Source organism: Bubalus kerabau, chromosome 19 (genome assembly GCF_029407905.1).
Source record: "Bubalus kerabau isolate K-KA32 ecotype Philippines breed swamp buffalo chromosome 19, PCC_UOA_SB_1v2, whole genome shotgun sequence".
Lineage (NCBI taxonomy): Eukaryota > Metazoa > Chordata > Mammalia > Artiodactyla > Bovidae > Bubalus > Bubalus kerabau.
This window is the reverse complement of record NC_073642.1, coordinates 59,904,646-59,922,807: the sequence shown is the minus strand read 5'-3', so window position 1 is coordinate 59,922,807 and position 18,162 is coordinate 59,904,646. Positions and strand designations below refer to the sequence as shown.

At 49.3% G+C, this 18,162-nt stretch overlaps 1 protein-coding gene across 1 annotated transcript; it reads right to left on the bottom strand.

The window, feature by feature from the left end:
• Window positions 1-1,778: 1,778 nt before the first annotated feature.
• On the bottom strand, window positions 1,779-7,770 carry LOC129634181 (serpin A3-7). Its single transcript, XM_055556185.1, has 4 exons — window positions 7,137-7,770; window positions 5,251-5,521; window positions 3,012-3,162; window positions 1,779-1,976 (listed from the first exon to the last, which is right to left on the bottom strand). Exons 1-4 carry the CDS (start codon window positions 7,768-7,770, stop codon window positions 1,779-1,781), a joined length of 1,254 nt encoding a protein of 417 aa, XP_055412160.1.
• Window positions 7,771-18,162: the final 10,392 nt, after the last annotated feature.

Here is an 18,162-nt window from a genome sequence, read left to right as displayed (position 1 = left end):
ACCACTCACTCTCCCCTTACCCCTAAGCCCCCTTCTCTGTCCGCTGTCTGCCTCTCCCGTGGTCCTGGGGTGACGGCTTTCCTCCCTGGCTCCGCGCTCCTCCCCACTCTGTTCCTCTCCCTGGTGCCTTGCCCTTTTGGGTGTCCTCCTCTTTGCACTCCTTGGCACTCAGCTTAGGGGACCTCCTTCCATCTGTGCTCACCTGTCCACCCTGGAAGGATCAATCCTTATGCTTCCCTCCTATCTGGTTCTCTCCTGAACTTCCCCTGAGCAGATCCCTTCGCTGCCTCCTGGGAACCATGCAAATCTCCTCACATCAACCCTCTGTTTAAATCCCTTTAAAGCTGCCTAGGACCCCATGGAACTTTCCCAGAACCCTCACTGAGTCCCAGGCCCCCGGTTCTCCAGCGGCTCCATCACGGCCCCGTGCTCCCTGCCGACCCTCACTTTCTGCTCCAGTTGTGCCCAACTTCTTTCCCTTTCTTGAAAATGCCCCCCTCGCTTGTTCTCTTGCTGGCAACACTCTGCTCTCTGCTCACCCACAACCTTCTACCTTTCCTCTGCTGGCAGCACTGCAATCCCCTCCTCCAGGAAGCCTTCCCTGAGTGCCCACGGAGTCTGGTCCTCCCCTCTCAGCCTCCAATCCCTTTCTTCATCACCCATCTTCCCCATTATATTCTAAGTCCCATGAGGCCCATTGCTGCAAAAATCTTTATGGGCCGAGTGGCTTTGTGATTTAGAGTGTTCCTGTGACATCCATCTGGTTGGGATAACATCTTTCTGGCAGTAATTTCTAGCTGTGGGGGAATTGTGGCCTTGGGGGAATTACTGAGCCTCTCTGTTCCTCAGTTTCCCCATTGGTAAAATGGGATGAGTAACAGCAAGTATCTCATAAATAGATGACATGAATAGGTTATTCCAGGTAGAGGTCTTAGCAGCTTGCTTGGAAGAGAGATCTCCTCCAAGAGACATCAGTTTGGGTGACGTCATCATTACTGTGTGCTCTCCCTGGGGATCTCACAGCCCCAGTACGTCAGGGGGATGAAGGGCTGTGTGTTTCTATTATTTCACGTTGTGTGTCTAAGGCTCTTTGATTCCTAGGAGCGCCATATTGGCAGCTGATGGGGCTCCTCTGTCAGGGGAGGAGGTGGAATTGGCCATGCGGGGGAGGATCTCAGCTGGGAACCTGGGAGTAGCTGGTCTCCCAGGTTAGGGTGCTGGGCGGCAGAGAGGTGATCCTGGATGAGGAGGCCCAGCTCAGCCGCAGGAAGGAAGGGTCCAGGTGCATGTGCCAGAAGAGGTCAGGGTCGGAGCCCCTGCAAGTGTGCACCAGGGCACATCCCAGGCCCTGGGGAGGAAGGAGTGTACCTTGACCTGGACCCAGAGCCCCTGGAAGTGGTCATTGGCAGCAAGGGCCCCTCCCAGTTCTAGTCCTGAGGTCCAGTGGGCTTGGTCACAGGTGCAAAGCCTGCTCCTGGGCCGGCTGGTGAGGCTGAGGCAGAGGGGCCCAGAGGTGGGGTGGGCTGAACGTGTGTGGTAGGGCGGGAGGCTTGGCCTTGGGGCCCAGCAGCAGGGCGGAGATGCACAGGAAAGCATCCAGTCCAAGGAAGGTGCTTTATTGCTGTTCTGTGGCTCAGAGCCTCCTTGTCACCAGGACATACAGGCCCCGTGCACCTGGCGCCCCTAGCATTGTCGCTCTCACCTTCCAGGGATGAGCAGAGGGGGCCAGGCTGCTTCCAGGGACCTGGGCACCCAGCTCCTTAGGGAGGAGGGGAGCCCTAGGCTTCCTTGGGGTTGGTGACTTTGCCCAAAAAGATGATGCTCTGAGTGTCTTTGCAGAATATGGAAATCAGAAAGGGCCTGTTGAAACTGACAGTGAGCGTGGGCACGCGTGATGAAGTCATCATTAGGATAGCTGTGACAGCAGCTCCTTCCGTGCCCTCCTCGCCCACGTCGAGCACCGCCTTGTGGACCACCTGTAGGGACACCGGAACATTACCACTGGAGACGGGAGGCAGGGTGTGAGCAGGGGCCTGAGCGCCTCTGAGGACCGACGTTCATCCAGCTGCTCCTGGTCTGTCACTGTGCTGACAACCTGTTCAATCTGTCTGTTTCCCATCCAACTATCAGCTGGTTTGCCATTGAGATGCATGCATGTGGAAAGGGAAGCTGAGAGTCCTGGGCCCAGGGTCAGAGAGGCAAAGAGCAGGGGCTCCTGGATCTGGATCCCTCCCTGTCTGAGTCCACAGACTCTGCTGTCCCCCAAGCACCCCCTAGTGTAGGGGGAGGGGCCAGATCGAGGCACTTTTCTTGCAGGGAACCGTCCACAGTCCTTCCATGCTGAAGTTGCAGATGAGCGGCACTGCTTTCTGCGCCACTGTGGCCCCTGCTGACGTGTCCCTGAGCCCTCAGCTACCTTGCCTAGGATTGGCTTCCCAGCCCTGGACCACAAGGCCCCATGGCCCCTGTGCCTCCTTTACCAGGCTCTCTGGCAGGTGGGGTGCAGGGGAGACTGCAGGGCTGTCCAGCCACCCCCATTCATTCTGACTTCTCTGCTTGTAGGATGGCTGTACCAGGACCCCTGGGGTCCTCCCCTCCTGCTCTAAGTATATATTCATCACGATGGCCCTGAGCCGTTGTTAGTACCTCTCACCTGCTCTGCCCGTTTCTTCATGCTGGGTGAGAACTATCACCATATTTAATAGATGAACAAAACTGAGGGCCACCGGACTTGAACTACTTGCCTCTTTAGGCATGAAAAGTAGAGCTTGGCATGGGGTCCACTGATTCCACTCCAGGGGAATTCTTTCCCAGTGATGGACTCCTGGTCACATTATATTTCAGGGAAGGTGGGGACAACTTCCAATATGATTGTAACCCAGTCCTGGGGAGGGTGATTGATTTATAGGAAATTCAATGAATTTGCAAATTCAGAATTAGTCAAACATCTGCCTGTCTGCCCCCATTCAAGCTCCTATAAAAAGGATGAATTGGGCAAAGTTTAGACTTACCCGGGAAACTGCCAGCTTGTGGTCATCTGTGATTCCTGAGAAGTCCGCATCGCTGGTGAAGATTTTCTTCATACCCAGCTGGGAAAGGATGTCTTTCAGCTGATAGTAGCTGGAGATGGAAAACCTTGGCAGGTTGAGTCGATGTATATGTCTAGGAAATGAGAAAGATAAACTTGAATTCACGCTGGACAGTGTCTGCCTTTCTTCCACCTCACAGTTTGACCTTCTGTGGTTTCATCTCCAACCACCTCCTTAATACTGGAAAGATGAACTTCCTTCCTCAGTGTCTAGACCTCTCAGGCTAACTCTCCTTAATTCCTAATTATGCATTCCTGACGGCAAGAGTCTAATGGCCTTAGGGAGGGGGTTATGGTGTTGCCCACAAAGCTCCTCGCCTCTCCCCTGCAAGGTTGCAGGCAAGGAAAACACCCTCCTCCAACAGGGATTTCACAATAGCTAGGAGATTGAGCCTGCGAGGCTGTTCCACAGGCACCAGGAAGGCTTCCTGCAGGAGGTGGCATGGAGCCTGAGTCCCAGGGGAGGGGACGGATCTAACTGGGTGAAGAGGAGCCTAGGAGGAGGTGGATGCACTTGCAGGAATGTGGGAAGTCAGAGGGGCTCTTCCACAGCACAAGGGCGGCCTGAGTGTGGGCGGCAGGGAAGGAAGGAGCTGAACATGGGCTTGGAGGGGACATGGGGGGCTGGGGGCTGCAGTCAGGGGGCTTGGGGACATGAATCATCCAATTCAGAGTCATCCATCTTGCCTTCCCAGTTGAGGACAGGACAGCTTCAGCTTCTGAGCAGAGCCGCCAGCAGGTTCTTGGAGCAAGAGATGCTGTCTCCCACCCCGAGGCCTCCCTCCCTCTCTCTCTCTCAGTATTTCCCTTAAGACTCTTGTCAGGCTATCTGGTCTTAGATGCCAAATATGAGGAGGCTCCCCTTAAACTGTGGGGTGCCCCGCACAGCTGCCCACACCCCCTCCCTACCCGCCCCTGCAGACTCTGGCCCAGCTGCCTCTCCTTCTCTTGTCCCCCTGAGATCGGTCTCCTGAATCCCACCTCCTGGTCTGTGTCTACTCTCGGTTTACCCAGAACTCAACCCCTCCCCATACTTCCCGGCTCCTCCTGGTCCAGCCCCCAGCGCTCTTCCCTGGGTGACCCCACTGGGCTCCTGGTGGCCTCCCTGCCTCCATGCATGTCCTCTGCCATCTGCTCTCCACTCAGCACCCTGGGTGGTTCTTCTAAAACATCACTCAGCTCTTTTGCTCTTTGACTCAAAACCTTGTGATGAGTTTCCATCTCCCTTAGATGGTGGGGGAGTCAAGGGGTCTGCAAGACTCCAACTGACCTGAGTCCTCCCTGAGGACCCCGACCTCTCCCAACTTCCCCCCTCACTCCCTCTGCTCTCCTGCTCTGGCCTTACTAATCCTCAACCACACCAGGCTCGCTCCTGCCTCAGAGGCTTTGCACTGGCTGTTCCTTTGGTCAGCAATGCTTTTCTCCATGACATCCACATGACTCAATCCCTCACCTCAAACATCACCTAAGGTTATTCTAATTATAATCACACACTAACCCTGGATCCAATTTTCCTTCTCTTTTTCCTTTATTTTCCCTCACCTCACCATTTCCCATCTCTCTGAGTACAAACTTATTTAGTTATGTATTTCTTATCTGTCTCCCCCAATCACAAATAAAGCGCCATGAAGGTGGGGAATTTAGTGTTTTATTTGCTGACTCGGGATCTAAATTATGCCCTTAGACATAAAACGGTCTCCATTAATTAATTCAACCATTGCTAAGTGGATAAATGAGTAAATGAGTGACTATGATGGAAAGACAGTGTCAAGCTGGTCCTCAAAGCCTGTCTCACCTGACCCCTCAACTGATCCTGATTCTATCCCTTCCTCTCCACCGTCGAAAGGCGGAGCCAAAGAAAGAACTGCATGAGCATTGGGTGTTCTGTTGAGGATCCTCCTGACTCAATACGTGTTGATGTGAGAGGAACCCTCAGTCCCCTTGCCGTCCCCTCCTCTGATGTCATCATCCTATGGAAGGAAAACTTTTGCCCCAAAATCCCTAAGGCAGCAAAGGGCAAAGTCATCTCAGTACAGGTTCTCCCACCACTGTCCCACCCCCGGACATTCCTGGGGCCCTGTTGCTGGAAGTCAGGAGTCCAGGAAGAGGGGGAAGGACCAAGACGGCAAGTGAACCCACAGCTCTGGGTCCTGGGGAGTCACCTGGGCTGCAGGGAGTTTCGCCACCTCGTCAGCGTCTCCAGGGTCAGCTTGGCTTCCAGGTCCTGCATTTTGCCCTCGTCGGGGAGGATGAAGAGGGCGCTGTCGTTGCTGGTGTACGTGAGCTCCACCAGCGTGCAGCCCAGCTCCTCGTCCCGGAAGTAAGGGGTTTCCAGGCCAAGGGTCATCATGGGTACCTCCACCCTCTCGTTCTTGCTCACATGGAACTCTGACTCGTAAGTACGGTTAGGATTAAATGGCGTCTTCCACAGGGCTGGAGGAGAAGTGATAGATGAGGACTCTGTGAGTACAAGGGCTGTGTCCTCTCCCTCTTCTGCCCTGATCCCTCAGTGGGGAAGACCCTCCCTGCACCAGCTGTGCCCCCATACCATGTGCCTCTGGGGTGGGGCTGCCAGGTGTGCACATACACCTGGGCTGATGGGTAAGCCTTTGGAGAAGGGGTGAACCCCTCAGGTCAGGATTGAGAAGAGGGGCATGAAACAAAGCTGGTTAGTTGTTCTACATGCAAAGTCAACAGGAAATATGGAGGGCAAGGGAGAGATGGGGATGAGGCTGGGCCTGGGGAGATACGGGACCTCCTGGACCTTCAAGGGGACATGTTAGTGACCAGGGGTTAGTCATTGGCTGGTCAGGGAGGACACACATCCCCACAGCCTTGTGAGCCTGGCTGGAGCAGGAGCCACATGGGGATCCAGAGGGCAGGGCAGGGTCAACAGAGGAGAGGACTCGGGTCTCCATCCAGGAGGATGGATCCTCGCAAGACCAGGAGTTCTAGATAGTTCAGGGCTCTGGGGCTTCAGGGAATGTGTATCCACCCCCACCTCCTGTTTGTTTCCACCCCTGCCTATGTCCTCAAGGTTAGAGGCAGGGGTAGACGGAAAGGGAGGCTGCCTGGGGTGGCCCTGGGGAAGAGACTTGTAAGGAGAAAGTCCTATGGTGGAAAAGGAAAGGGAAGCACAGAAAATGCATAAACCAAACATAGCAGGACAGGCCCGGATTCATTTTTAAGAATAATTCAGTTCTCAGCTTTTATTTACAGACAACTACGGTGGCCCAAGAGGGCTGCTCTGGACTCTGCCAGGGACTAACTTGTCTCCAAGAGCTGGTGTCTCTTACATAGCTGACCACTTCCTGACTTGATAATCTATCTCTGGATCCTTATTGGCCCTTCTTGCTCCCTGTGCAAAATCCATCTGCCTCTACTCTGCCCCTTGTGAATATCCAGGCTGAGCTCTGCCATGCTGACCTCCTGTCACCAGGACCGGGCATCATCCAGCTTGCAACCAGGAGAAGATCCTGTCTAGGAGGCTCCCTTCTGCAGAGGCTGCTCCCAGATGGTGTCCTGACCTGTTCCACACTAAGCTGATAGAAGAGCACAGATGAAGACCCTGGGGATGCACAGGCTCCTCAGAGTCTGTCTCACCATGAAGCCCACTGGCCTCACAGGGAGCCTCCAGAGACCAAGTCCTCCGGCAGGTCAGAACCAGCCCATGGTGGGCACAGCTGAGGGTTCCTGAGGGCTCCAACACCACCTCATCAGGAAGGACACACACAAGAGTGATGGGAATGGGAAGATCCTTCCTCTAGCAGCTGGGTAAGATTAAGTCAAAACACAACTCTCCCCCTGTGTCAGACAAAGGGTTAGCAGCTTCCCTGCACTAACGTCCTGTAATGAGCATTGGAGTTTGGGAAATCCCAAGACAATCAAAGCCAATGGTTGGGGCAAGGTCTTAGTGCGGAAGCCCCTTAAGCTGAGAGCAGCCTTCTCTATAGTGTTTCGCCTAATGACAGTTGACTAAGCCAGGAAATAGCCCTAAAGCCTCAGAAAATAAGTATTTGATCCTCTGAACCCAAAAGTAGGCACCCACCTTTAAAGAAGATATAATTCAACAAGATTAAATTTGTGAGCTGGTCATGATCATTGAAGAGCTTCTCAATTTTTCCATGAGTTTTATTCTTCACATATTCATTGATAAGCTTTACAGCAGCTTCAGAATCCTTGAAGTTGATGGATAAAACCTCAGAGGCGTAAAAAGCCTCTGCATCTTTCCTGAATTTGTCCAACAGCTTCAGCTCCTCTGGCAGAAATATGGCGTTGCCCACGCTCAGCTGCAGCTGGTTTCTGGGCTGATTGAACGTCTGCAGGAGGTGCTGGAAGCCCTGGTGGATTTCTGTCTCAGGGGTCTCTGTGAGGTTGAACTTGAGACCCTCCAGGATCTCCCTCACAGTGGGGTCATGAGCTCCCAGAGACAGGAAGGCCAAGGCTATGGAGATGCTCAGAGGGGAGAAGATGACATTCTTATTGGGGTTCTTCAAAGCCAACTGCTTGTAGAGGCTGAAGGCGAAGTCAGTGTTGCTGGAGGCTAATGAGTGGCCATCCACAGATGTCCCTTTGTGCTGTTCTTCTGGGGTCACATTCTCCGGGAGGCAGTGGACCCTGGAGCAGAGCCCAGCCACCAGGAGCCCCAGAGCCAGGAGGGAGGACATTCTCTCTGCCCTCATGTCTAAAAAGCAAAGCTCCTTTCAGTCTCCGCATGTCAGATGACGTCCCAACCCCTGACACTGTCCCCTGTGGTCTCTGTTCTCTCAGCCCAGCTGCGCTGGTTCCCAACACACACGAGGAGGCTCTGGGCTCCCTCTCACCCTTTGGTCAAGTGCTGTGATCGTTAGCAATTTCCCCAGTGGAGAGACTGGGCACAGAGAGGGGAAGTGGCTTTTCCAAGATCACACAGCAAGCGGTGGAGAGAGTGAGGGTGAGGAGCCTGGGGTGCCTGGCTCCAGGGCGAGGAAGCTGGTGATGGGTGTGAGGTGCTGTCCAGCGAGAACCCATCTTCCTCTTCCCGGGAGCTGACACTGTCAGAGGGGCCTAGGAAGCAGGGCTCCTTTCCCACCGTGCCCCCTCTCTGACTCCCAAGAAGGAGCCCTGTACTGATCAGAGGATACAGCACCTCTCCCCACCTCTGAAGAGAAAGGGTGTGAACTCAGGGAGGCTCTCCTGTCGAGGTGCCTGGTCACAGTGAGGGTTCAGGAGAGAGGCCGCCACAGGCAGCGGGAGCCGTGTTGGAGCCTGGCTGCCCTGAGCAGGGCTGGTGTAAAGAGCAAGGAGGGCAGAGCGTTCTGCTCAGCCCCTACCATGTGAACACATGGAGGGTGTTTCCATCAAGAACTGGGAAAGGCCTCCTAATGGGGAGAAGCAGGGTGAGCTCAGAGTCTCAGGGACCTGGTCGAGGATTTCTTTTGGACCACTGTGTGTGCTGTGTGGTGACGGGCAGTGACTGAACCTCTCTGATCCTCAGTTCCCACCTCCGTCCAACATGTGGAACGGCTCAGGTGACATACAGGAAGAAGGTGTTGGGTTCCTAAGTGGAGTTCCAGATGTGTCACCCCCTCCACTGGCCACCCTCTCTAGGACTCTACAAGCCACACTGTGATCCCTGGGGATAGAGGACCGAGCTACTGCCCGGGAAACCTCCAGGAGAGACTGAGGTCAAACTGGTGACCTTTTCCCATCAACCTCTGCCCCATCGTCTCAGGATTCAGAGGAAGAGCACTGCTGGGGTGGTGAGGGGGGAAGTGGGGAGATTGAGGAGGGGAGGACCCTGAGCTGAGTCTCAGCCAGAGCCCAGGGGAAAGGCCTTCGCACAAGCCTGAGGACAGAGGTGATCAGCTTCCCTGACAATTCAGGTTGCTCAGTGCTGATACAATGGTTTCTTTCAAAAAGAGTTAAATATTTTTTTCCGAAATTATCCTGAAGGAATGGTGCTTTTTTATTTAGCAAGGTTAAGGCTCTATTTCTAAGCAGATTCACCTCCCTTCTGCTTGGCCAGGGGCCCTAGAGGGGCAGTGGAGCCCAGAAAACCCCCCACCCCTGGAGACCTCTCTGCCCAGAGGAACCTGGTGTAGTAATTCTGTCCCCAGGGCTCTCTGAGAGCTGTACCCTGTCCCAGGCAAGGAGACGCACCTCAGGCCCTTGGGGGAGCTCTGACCTGACGCTGGATGCACAGCTATATGGAGCGCAGCTGGCTCGAATAACAATCCCAAAGAGTCAGAAGCAGAAATGTCCCCAGAAGCCCTGGTGGCATGTCCCTCCCTTTGCAGGATGAAAACTAAGACCCAGAGAGAGGACTGGTGTTCAGAGGACTCAGAACCCTCCCAGCATTGGACACATGTCCTCCTGCCTCCCTCCTGCCTCAGGCTCTACTGACCCCTGATCAAGGCCAGAACCACCCTGGGAAAGGGGTCCCTTGGCTCCCAGTGTGGGAGCATCACGGATTACCTGCCTGTGAGAGTGGGATGTGGGCAGTGGATCCAGAGGCGACACCTGCCCGGATGCTGGAGTTTCCCGGGTGCTGCTGCCTATTTATCCTGCAAAGCCCTCCTCCCAGGCTTGTGAAACATTGGCGGGGACAACACAGGACTCTGTCCTCTGACTGGAAATGGGCAGATGACCTTTCCTGGTAACAGGTTTCATTAGATCTACTCAAACAGTCTAGTTACCAAAATTGCTTTTTCCCCCTAAAAAATGTCCATAAAACTAGCACACACAAAAAAGTCTATCCTGTGTTAGAGTTTTCTTCTGTTTATAAAATACTCATTGAGGAACATGTGAGAACTCAGAAAACATCAAATGGACCATTGAAAACTTCTCCAAATTGTTGTTCTTTTTAAAGAGTTATTGACTCTTATTGGTGTTTTATTCCTGTTTCTGATATCCTCATTGAGGATCATGTAGAACCCCGAAAATGTAAAGAAGAGCTTGGAAAATATTCCCTAGAACTCTATCCCCAGGGAAATCCCAAGTTAGCATTGTGTTGTGTGTCTTTATTGGGAGTTTTCTGTGACGTGTATATGTGTGCATGTGCCTTTATGTGATAGGAATCTCCAAACACAAACTCACACATGTTTTTCTTCATTTTGTTTTTCGTTTGGCTGCACTAGGTCTTAGTTGAGGCAGGTGGGATCTTTAGTTTTGGCATGTGGGATCTAGTTCCCTGACCAGGGATTAACCCCAGGCCCTCTGCATTGGGGGCACTGAGCCTTAGCCCCCAGACCACCAAGGAAGGCCCTCATACATGGTTGTCAATATGCTATAAGCTATTTGTTTGCAGCTTGATTTGCAAGTTGAGGCCCTCCTTTCTCATTCCCACAGGGCTGATGTGAGCCTGATGACCCCAGAGAATTGCAGGAGCTCCAGTGTCTTGGGCCACTGGTCTCGGCCTTGACCTTCATCCTTCTGCCCTTCACTATTGGTTCCACGCAAGAGGCGGTTGTCCTCCACCCCTAATATTGATGTCTTAGATGTCTCATTGAGCCAATCTCAGGTATTTTATGGGCTCAGGGAATAAACCTACCCGTTCATCTCTCATAGTCACCACCCTCGAGCCATGACAACCCCTGACAGACCCTTGGGGACCGCTGGGGGTTCCATCAAGCACAGTTTGCAAACCACTGGCTTTGTGCTGAGCTTATGGCTTTTCCATGAAGTAACCTTCAATTCTGAAAGTACTATTCACCAGCTGTTTGAACCCACGCAATTTACTGGAAATCGATCAACCTTAAACTCTTCAACTCTAAAATGCATGCGGATAACAATATTTCCCTGACTGGAAAGGTGTGGGAGGACATCTCTGTGAAGATTTAGTCAAATAATACTGAATGTGAGCTCTAGTAGAACAACTTTTTGTTGTTGTTTGGCATAGTATGGTATCGTTTGTTGTTCAGATGCTAAGTTGTGTCCAATTCTTTGTGACACCATGGACTGCAGCATGCCAGAATTCCCCGTCCTTCACTATCTCCCTGGAGAAGACAATGGCACCCCACTCCAGTACTCTTGCGTGGGAAATCCCATGGACAGAGGAGCCGGGAAGGCTGCAGTCCATGGGGTCGCTAAGAGTCGGACACGACTGAGTGACTTCACTTTCACTTTTCACTTTCATGCTTTGGAGAAGGAAATGGCAACCCACTCCAGTGTTCTTGCCTGGAGAATCCCAGGGACGGGGGAGCCTAGTGGGCTGCCGTCTATGTGGTCACACAGAGTCGGACATGACTGAAGTGACTTCCCTTCCCTTCCCTTCACTATCTCCCAGAGTTTGCTCAAATTCAGGCCCATCAAGTTGGGGATGCCATCCAACCATCTCATTCTGTCATCCCCTTGTCCTCCTGCCCTTAGTCTTTCCCAGCATCAGGGTCTTTTCCAATGAATCTGCTCTTCTCATCAGATGAGAGGGACTGGAGGGACTGAGCTTCAGCATCAGTCCCTCCAGTGAATAATCAGGGTTAATTTCCTTTAGGATTGAAAGTTTGATCTCCATGACGTCCAAGGGGCCTCTGCATCCATACAGAACTTAAAAAATATTCAGTGACAGAAAGGCGCTGAGATGATCAAGAGGAGTTTGGTCTCGTCCTTCCTGAGATCGTGATCTATGTCCTTTCAGTCTCCAAATATCTCCAGAAGTGACTGTACATTTTTAAGTTACAGAAAATCACAAGGAAAATAGACATGAAAACAAAGCTGCAGTCTATCTTTCTCTTGTAAGTCCAGATGTAAATAGCGGGTTGACAAGGTAATTCATGTTGTGAGGGATTCAGGATGCTTTTATTCCTCATGATCTTTGCCAGTTCCCAGATGGCTCATTGCCACATCCACCTTCTGTTTAATGGGAGAGGAAGGGATAGGGCTTCCCTCATAGCTCAGTTCGTAAAGAATCCGCCTGCAATGCAGAAAACCCTGGTTCGATTCCTGGGTTGGAAAGATCCTCTGGAGAAGGGATAGGTCACCCATTCCAGTATTCTTGGGCTTCCCTTGTGGTTCAGCTGGTAAAGAATCCACCTGCATTATGGGAGACCTGGGTTCAATCCCTGGGTTAGGAAAATCTGAAGAAGGGAAAGGCTATCCACTCCAATACTCTGGCCTGGAGAATTCCATGGACTGTATACCCCACGGGGGTGCAAAAAGTCAGACATGACTGAGCGACTTTCACTATCACTTTAGGGCTTCCATTATAGCTCAGGTGGTTAAGAATCTGCCTGCTATGCAGAAGACCTGGGTTTGATTCCTAGGTCAGGAAGACCCCCTGGAGAAGAAAACGGCAACCCATTACAATATTCTTGCCTGCAGGATTCCATGGACAGAGGAGCCTGACAGACTATAGTCCATGGGGTCACAAGAGTGGGACATGGCTTAATGACTAAACCAAGGGATAAAAGGAAAGGCACCCTACTCTTTGAGAGAAATTATCTAAATATCACCTGTCTTATTTCCACTTCTGCTCCATTGCCCAGAGCTTGATCCTAGGGCTATATCTTGCTGCAAGGAGGCTGTGCTGTGAGGTCAATATTCTACATGGGATAACCCATGTCACAGCTGAAAATGGGAGGTTTCTTTCTCAAGAGAAAATGAGAATGGACATGCATCATGACTTCTAATCTTGCCACCATGTTCTACCTGAGTGTTCCCTAGTCCTCTCACCCCAGAGGAGCCATCATGTTTTTTAATGCTGTCATTAGGCTATAGAGAAGACTGTGACTTGACTACCCTACATGAATGGTGGTTGTTGGATTCCAAAAATGTCCTGTACCAATTGGTCTGCTGGTCCCAAATATTGGTACAGGATATTTTTGCAGTTCAACAACCCCTGTTCATGTAAGATGGTCATGTCACGATCTTGTCTATAGCCTGATAAGAGGATAATTTGTAATGATCCAGAATCCATTGGCTCCTCGTCTCTGAAGTGAACCCCTCCAGACAATCTCTCAATAGCTACTAAGACTACAGGACCACTGAGCCTGTTTACCTACTCAGTCTTCGATCCTTTTTCAATATTCCATCCTCTAAGTCCAAAGGACCCCAAGCATATATCTGAACCCCACAAAAGGAGGTAAAAAGGAAATTAGAGACCTCAGTTCAGTTCACTACAGTTCAGTCCCTCAGTCGTGTCTGAGTCTTTGCAACCCCAAGAATCACAGCATGCCAGGCCTCCCTGTCCATCACCAACTCCTGGAGTTCACCCAAACTCATATCCATCGAGTCGGTGATGCCATCAGCCATCTCATCCTCTGTTGTCCCCTTCTCCTCCTGCCCCCAAGCCCTCCCAGCATCAGAGTCTTTTCCAATGAGTCAACTCTTTGCATGACATGGCCAAAGTACTGGAGTTTCAGCTTTAGCATCATTCCTTCCAAAGAACAGCCAGGACTGATCTCCTTTAGAATGGACTGGTTGGATCTCCTTGCAGTCCAAGGGACTCTCAAGAGTCTTCTCCAACACCAGAGCTCAAAAGCATCAATTCTTCAGTGCTCAGCTTTCTTCACAGGCCAACTCTCACATCCATACATGACCACTGGAAAAACTATAGCCTTGACTAGACTGACCTTTGTTGGCAAAGTAATGTCTCTGCTTTTTAATATGCTGTCTAGATTGGTATAACTTTCCTTCCAAGGGTAAGCGTCTTTTAATTTCATGGCTGCAATCACCATCTGCAGTGATTTTGGGTCCCCCCAAAATAAAGCCTGACACTGTTTCCACTGTTTCCCCATCTATTTCCCATGAAGTGATGGGACCAGATGTCATGATCTTTGTTTTCCAAATGTTTAGCTTTAAGCCAACTTTTTCACTCTCCTCTTTCACTTTCATCAACAGGCTTTTTAGTTCCTCTTCACTTTCTGCCATAGGGTGGTGTCATCTGCATATCTGAGGTTATTGGTATTTCTCCCGGCAATCTTGATTCCAGCTTGTGCTTCTTCCAGCCCAGTATTCTCATGATATACTCTGCATGTAATTTAAGTAAGCAGGGTGACAATATACAGCCTTGACATACACCTTTTCCTACTTGGAACCAGTCTGTTATTCCATGTCCTGTTCTAACTGTTGCTTCCTGACCTGCATATAGGTTTCTCAAGAGGCAGATCAGGTGGTCTGGTATTCCCATCTACTGAAGAATTTTCCACAGTTTACTGTAATCCACACAGTCAGAGGCTTTGGCATAGTCAATAAAGCAGAAATAGATATTTTTCTGGAACTCTCTTCCCCCCTACTGTTGTGTTAAAAGATAATCTTGCTCTCTTGTGGTATATACCACTTCGATCTCTCCTTCCATCATATCAATTTTCCTTTTTTTCTGGTGTTAAATCTCTCTAACAATGCCATTTAGTCAAGGCTATGGTTTTTCCAGTGGTCATGTATGGATGCGAGAGTTGGACTGTGAAGAAAGCTGAGCGCTGAAGAATTGATGCTTTTGAGCTCTGGTGTTGGAGAAGACTCTTGAGAGTCCCTTGGACTGCAAGGAGATCCAACCAGTCCATTCTAAAGGAGATCAGTCCTGGCTGTTCTTTGGAAGGAATGATGCTAAAGCTGAAACTCCAGTACTTTGGCCACCTCATGTCAAGAGTTGACTTATTGGAAAAGACTCTGATGCTGGGAGGGATTGGGGGCAGGAGGAGAAGGGGACGACAGAGGATGAGATGGCTGGATGGCATCACTGACTCATTGGACGTGAATTTAAGTGAAATCCGGGAGATGGTGATGGACAGAGAGGCCTGGCGTGCTGTAATTCATGGGGTCACAAAGAGTCGGACACGACTGAGCGACTGAACTGAACTAAACTGAACAATCTCTTATCAGGACTCTTGGCACTTAGAATTCACATGAACAATCCAGAATTAATGCCCCAACTTCCATTTCAATATCCTTCAGTTAATCAAAAGTGTTAATCAATAATCCTACCATCCTCTGAGCTTGTTTTCAGTGTAAAGGTGACATTCATAAGTTTTAAGGAATTTGAACATGGATATATTTTAATGACCTATTTTTTCATCTTATCACAAAAAAGGAAGGGAAATATAGATCCCTCAAATGTTTCATAAAGAGAGGAAGAGAGAAAGTGTGTGTGGAAAAACGAAAGTATTTTAAATGGCCTCATCTTGTTAGTCTGGGAAATAAACATTGGATTTAAGGCATCAGGGAGAATAATATCCCATGCTGGTAGTAAAAAAATAAGTACATTTTGATTGGAAAAAAAGAGTTGGCATCTAATTTCCAAGGACATTTGAAACCTACACCTCATTTAGACCTTTGGGAAAAGAAACATAAATGTTAAGGGAAACAAATTTGAAAAAAATGGCACAAAAGAAATTAATACAATTTTAGTCACAGTAGGAAATATAAGGAGAAGAAAAAGGAGTAAACAAAAAAGCAGTTCATTGAAAATCTAAATTATGATATCAGGAATGTTTGGTAGAATATATTTCACAAAGAGAACTAAAACATTTTTCATCTCATGATGTGACCTTGGCAATTCCTGGCTGTGCCTTTATGACCATCTCAACTGCTGTAGTGGGTTAGCGTTAGGGTTAGGGGAGGAAAAGTGACCCCTTGTGATTTCTGGCCTAACACATGCTGACCGCAGCCATGAAATTAAGAGATGCTTGCTTCTTGGAAGGAAGGCTATGACAAACCTAGACAGTGTATTAAAAAGCAGAAACATCTCTTTGCTGACAAATGTCAATATAGACAAAACTATGTTTTTTTCCAATAGTCATGTATGGATGTGAGTTGGACCATAAAGAAGGCTGAGGGCTGAAAAATTGATGCTTTTGAACTGTGGTGCTGGAAAAGACTCTTGAGAGTCCCTTGGATTGCAAGGAGATCAAAGCAGTCAATCCTAAAGGAAATCAACCCTGAATATTCATTGGAAGGACTGATGCTGAAACTCTAATACTTTGGCCGCCTGATGCAAAGAGTCAATTCTTTGGAAAAGGCTCTGATGCTGGGAAAGATTGAGAGGAGGAGGACAAGGGGGCGACAGAGGATGAGATGGTTGGATGGCACCACTGACTCAGTGGACATGAATTTGAGCACACTCTGGGAGATAGTGAAGGACAACAAGACCAAGCCATGAAAAAGAAATGCAAAAAGACGAAATGGTTGTCCAAGGAGGGTTTACAAATAGCTGAGAAAAGAAACAACGTGAAAGGCAAAGAAGAAAATGAAAGATATACCCATTTGAATGCAGAGTTCAAAAGAATGTCAAGGATAAGAAAGCCTTCCTCAGTGATCAATGCAAAGAAGTAGAGGAAAACAATAGAATGGGAAAGACTAGCGTTCTCTTCAAGAAAATTAGAGATACCAAGGGAACAGTTCATGCAAAGATGGGCTCAATAAAGGACAGAAATGGTATGGACCTAACAGAAGCAGATGATATTAAGAAGAGGTGGCAACAATACACCTATACAAAAGAGATCTTCACGACCCAGATAACCATGATGGTGTGATCACTCACCTAGAGCCAGACATCCTGGAATGCGAAGGCAAGTGGGCCTTAGGAAGCATCACTACAAACAAAGCTAGTGGAGGGGATGGAATTCCAGTTGAGCTATTTCAAATCCTAAAAGATGATGCTATAAAAGTGCTGCATTCAATATGCCAGCAAATTTGGAAAACTCAGCAGTGGCCACAGGACTGGAAAAGGTCAGCTGTCATTCCAATCCCAAAGAGAGGCAATACCAAAGAATGTTCAAACTACCACACAATTGCACTCATCTCACACACTAGAGAAGTAATGCTCAAAATTCTCCAAGCCAGTCTTCAGCAGTATGTGAACCATGAACTTACAGATGATCAAGCTGGATTTAGAAAAGGCACAGGAACCAGAGATCAAATTGGATCATCAAAAAAGCAAGAGAGTTCCAGAAAAACATCTACTTCTGCTTTATTGACTATGCCAAAGCCTTTGTGTGGATAACAATGAACTGTGGAAAATTCTTCAATAGATGGGAATACCAGACCACCTAACCTGCATCCTGAGAAACTTGTATGCAGGTCAAGAAGCAACAGTTAGAACAAGACATGGAACAACACACTGGTTCCAAATCAGGAAAGGTGTATGCCAAGGCTGTATATTGTCACCCTGCTTATTTAAATATGTGCAGAGTACATGATGAGAAATGCCAGGCTGGATGAAGCACAAGCTGGAGTCAAGATTGTTGGGAGAAATATCAGTAACCTCAGATATGCAGATGACACCATCCTTATGGCAGAAAGCAAAGAAGAAGCAAAGAGCCTCTTGATTAAAGTAAAAGAAGAGAGTCAAAGTGAGTGAATGAGTGAGTGAAGTCACCCAGTCGTGTCCGACTCTTTGCAACCCCATGGACTGTAGCCTACCAGGCTTCCCCAATCCATGGGATTTTCCAGGTAAGGGTACTGGAGTGGGTTGCCATTTCCTGCTCCAGGGGACCTTCCTGAGTCAGAAATTGAACCCAGGTCTCCTGCATTGCAGGCAGACGCTTTACCCTCTGAGCCACCAGGGAAGCAAAAAGTTGACTTAAAACTCAACGGTCAAAAAACTAAGATCATGGCATCTGGTCCCATCACTTCGTGGCAAATAGATGGGGAAACAATGGAAACCATGACAGACTTTATTTTCTTGGGCTCCAAAATGACTGCAGATAGTGACTGCAGCCATGAAATAAAAGACACTTTCCCCTTGGAAGGAAAGTTATGACAAACCTAGGCAGCATATTAAAAAGCAGAGACATTATCTTGGCAACTAAGGTCTGTCTAGTCAAAGCTATAGTTTTTCCAGTAGTCATGTATTGATGTGATAGTTGGACTATAAAGAAAGCTGAGAACTGAAGAATTGATGCTTTTGAACTATGGTGTTGGAGAAGACTCTTGAGAGTCCCTTGTACTGCAAGGAGATCAAACTAGTCCATCCTAAAGGAAATCAACTCTGAATATTCATTGGAAGGACTGATGTTGAAGCTGAAACTCCAACACTTTGGCTACCTGATTCGAAGAACTGACTCATTGGTAAAGACCCTGATGCTGGGAAAGATTGAAGGCAGGAGGAGAAGGGGATGACAGAGGATGAGATGGTTGGATGGCATCACCGACTTGATGGA

Bases quoted from the DNA above. Each gene is read 5' to 3' on its own strand.
- LOC129634181 (XM_055556185.1), bottom strand. From the start codon at position 7,770: ATGAGGGCAGAGAGAATGTCCTCCCTCCTGGCTCTGGGGCTCCTGGTG. The intron at 5,522-7,136 runs GTGGGTGCCTAC...CTTCTCCTCCAG, and splicing joins GAATTATATCTTCTTTAAAG to CCCTGTGGAAGACGCCATTT. The intron at 1,977-3,011 runs GTAAGTCTAAAC...GTGTCCCTACAG, and splicing joins ACAAGCTGGCAGTTTCCCGG to GTGGTCCACAAGGCGGTGCT.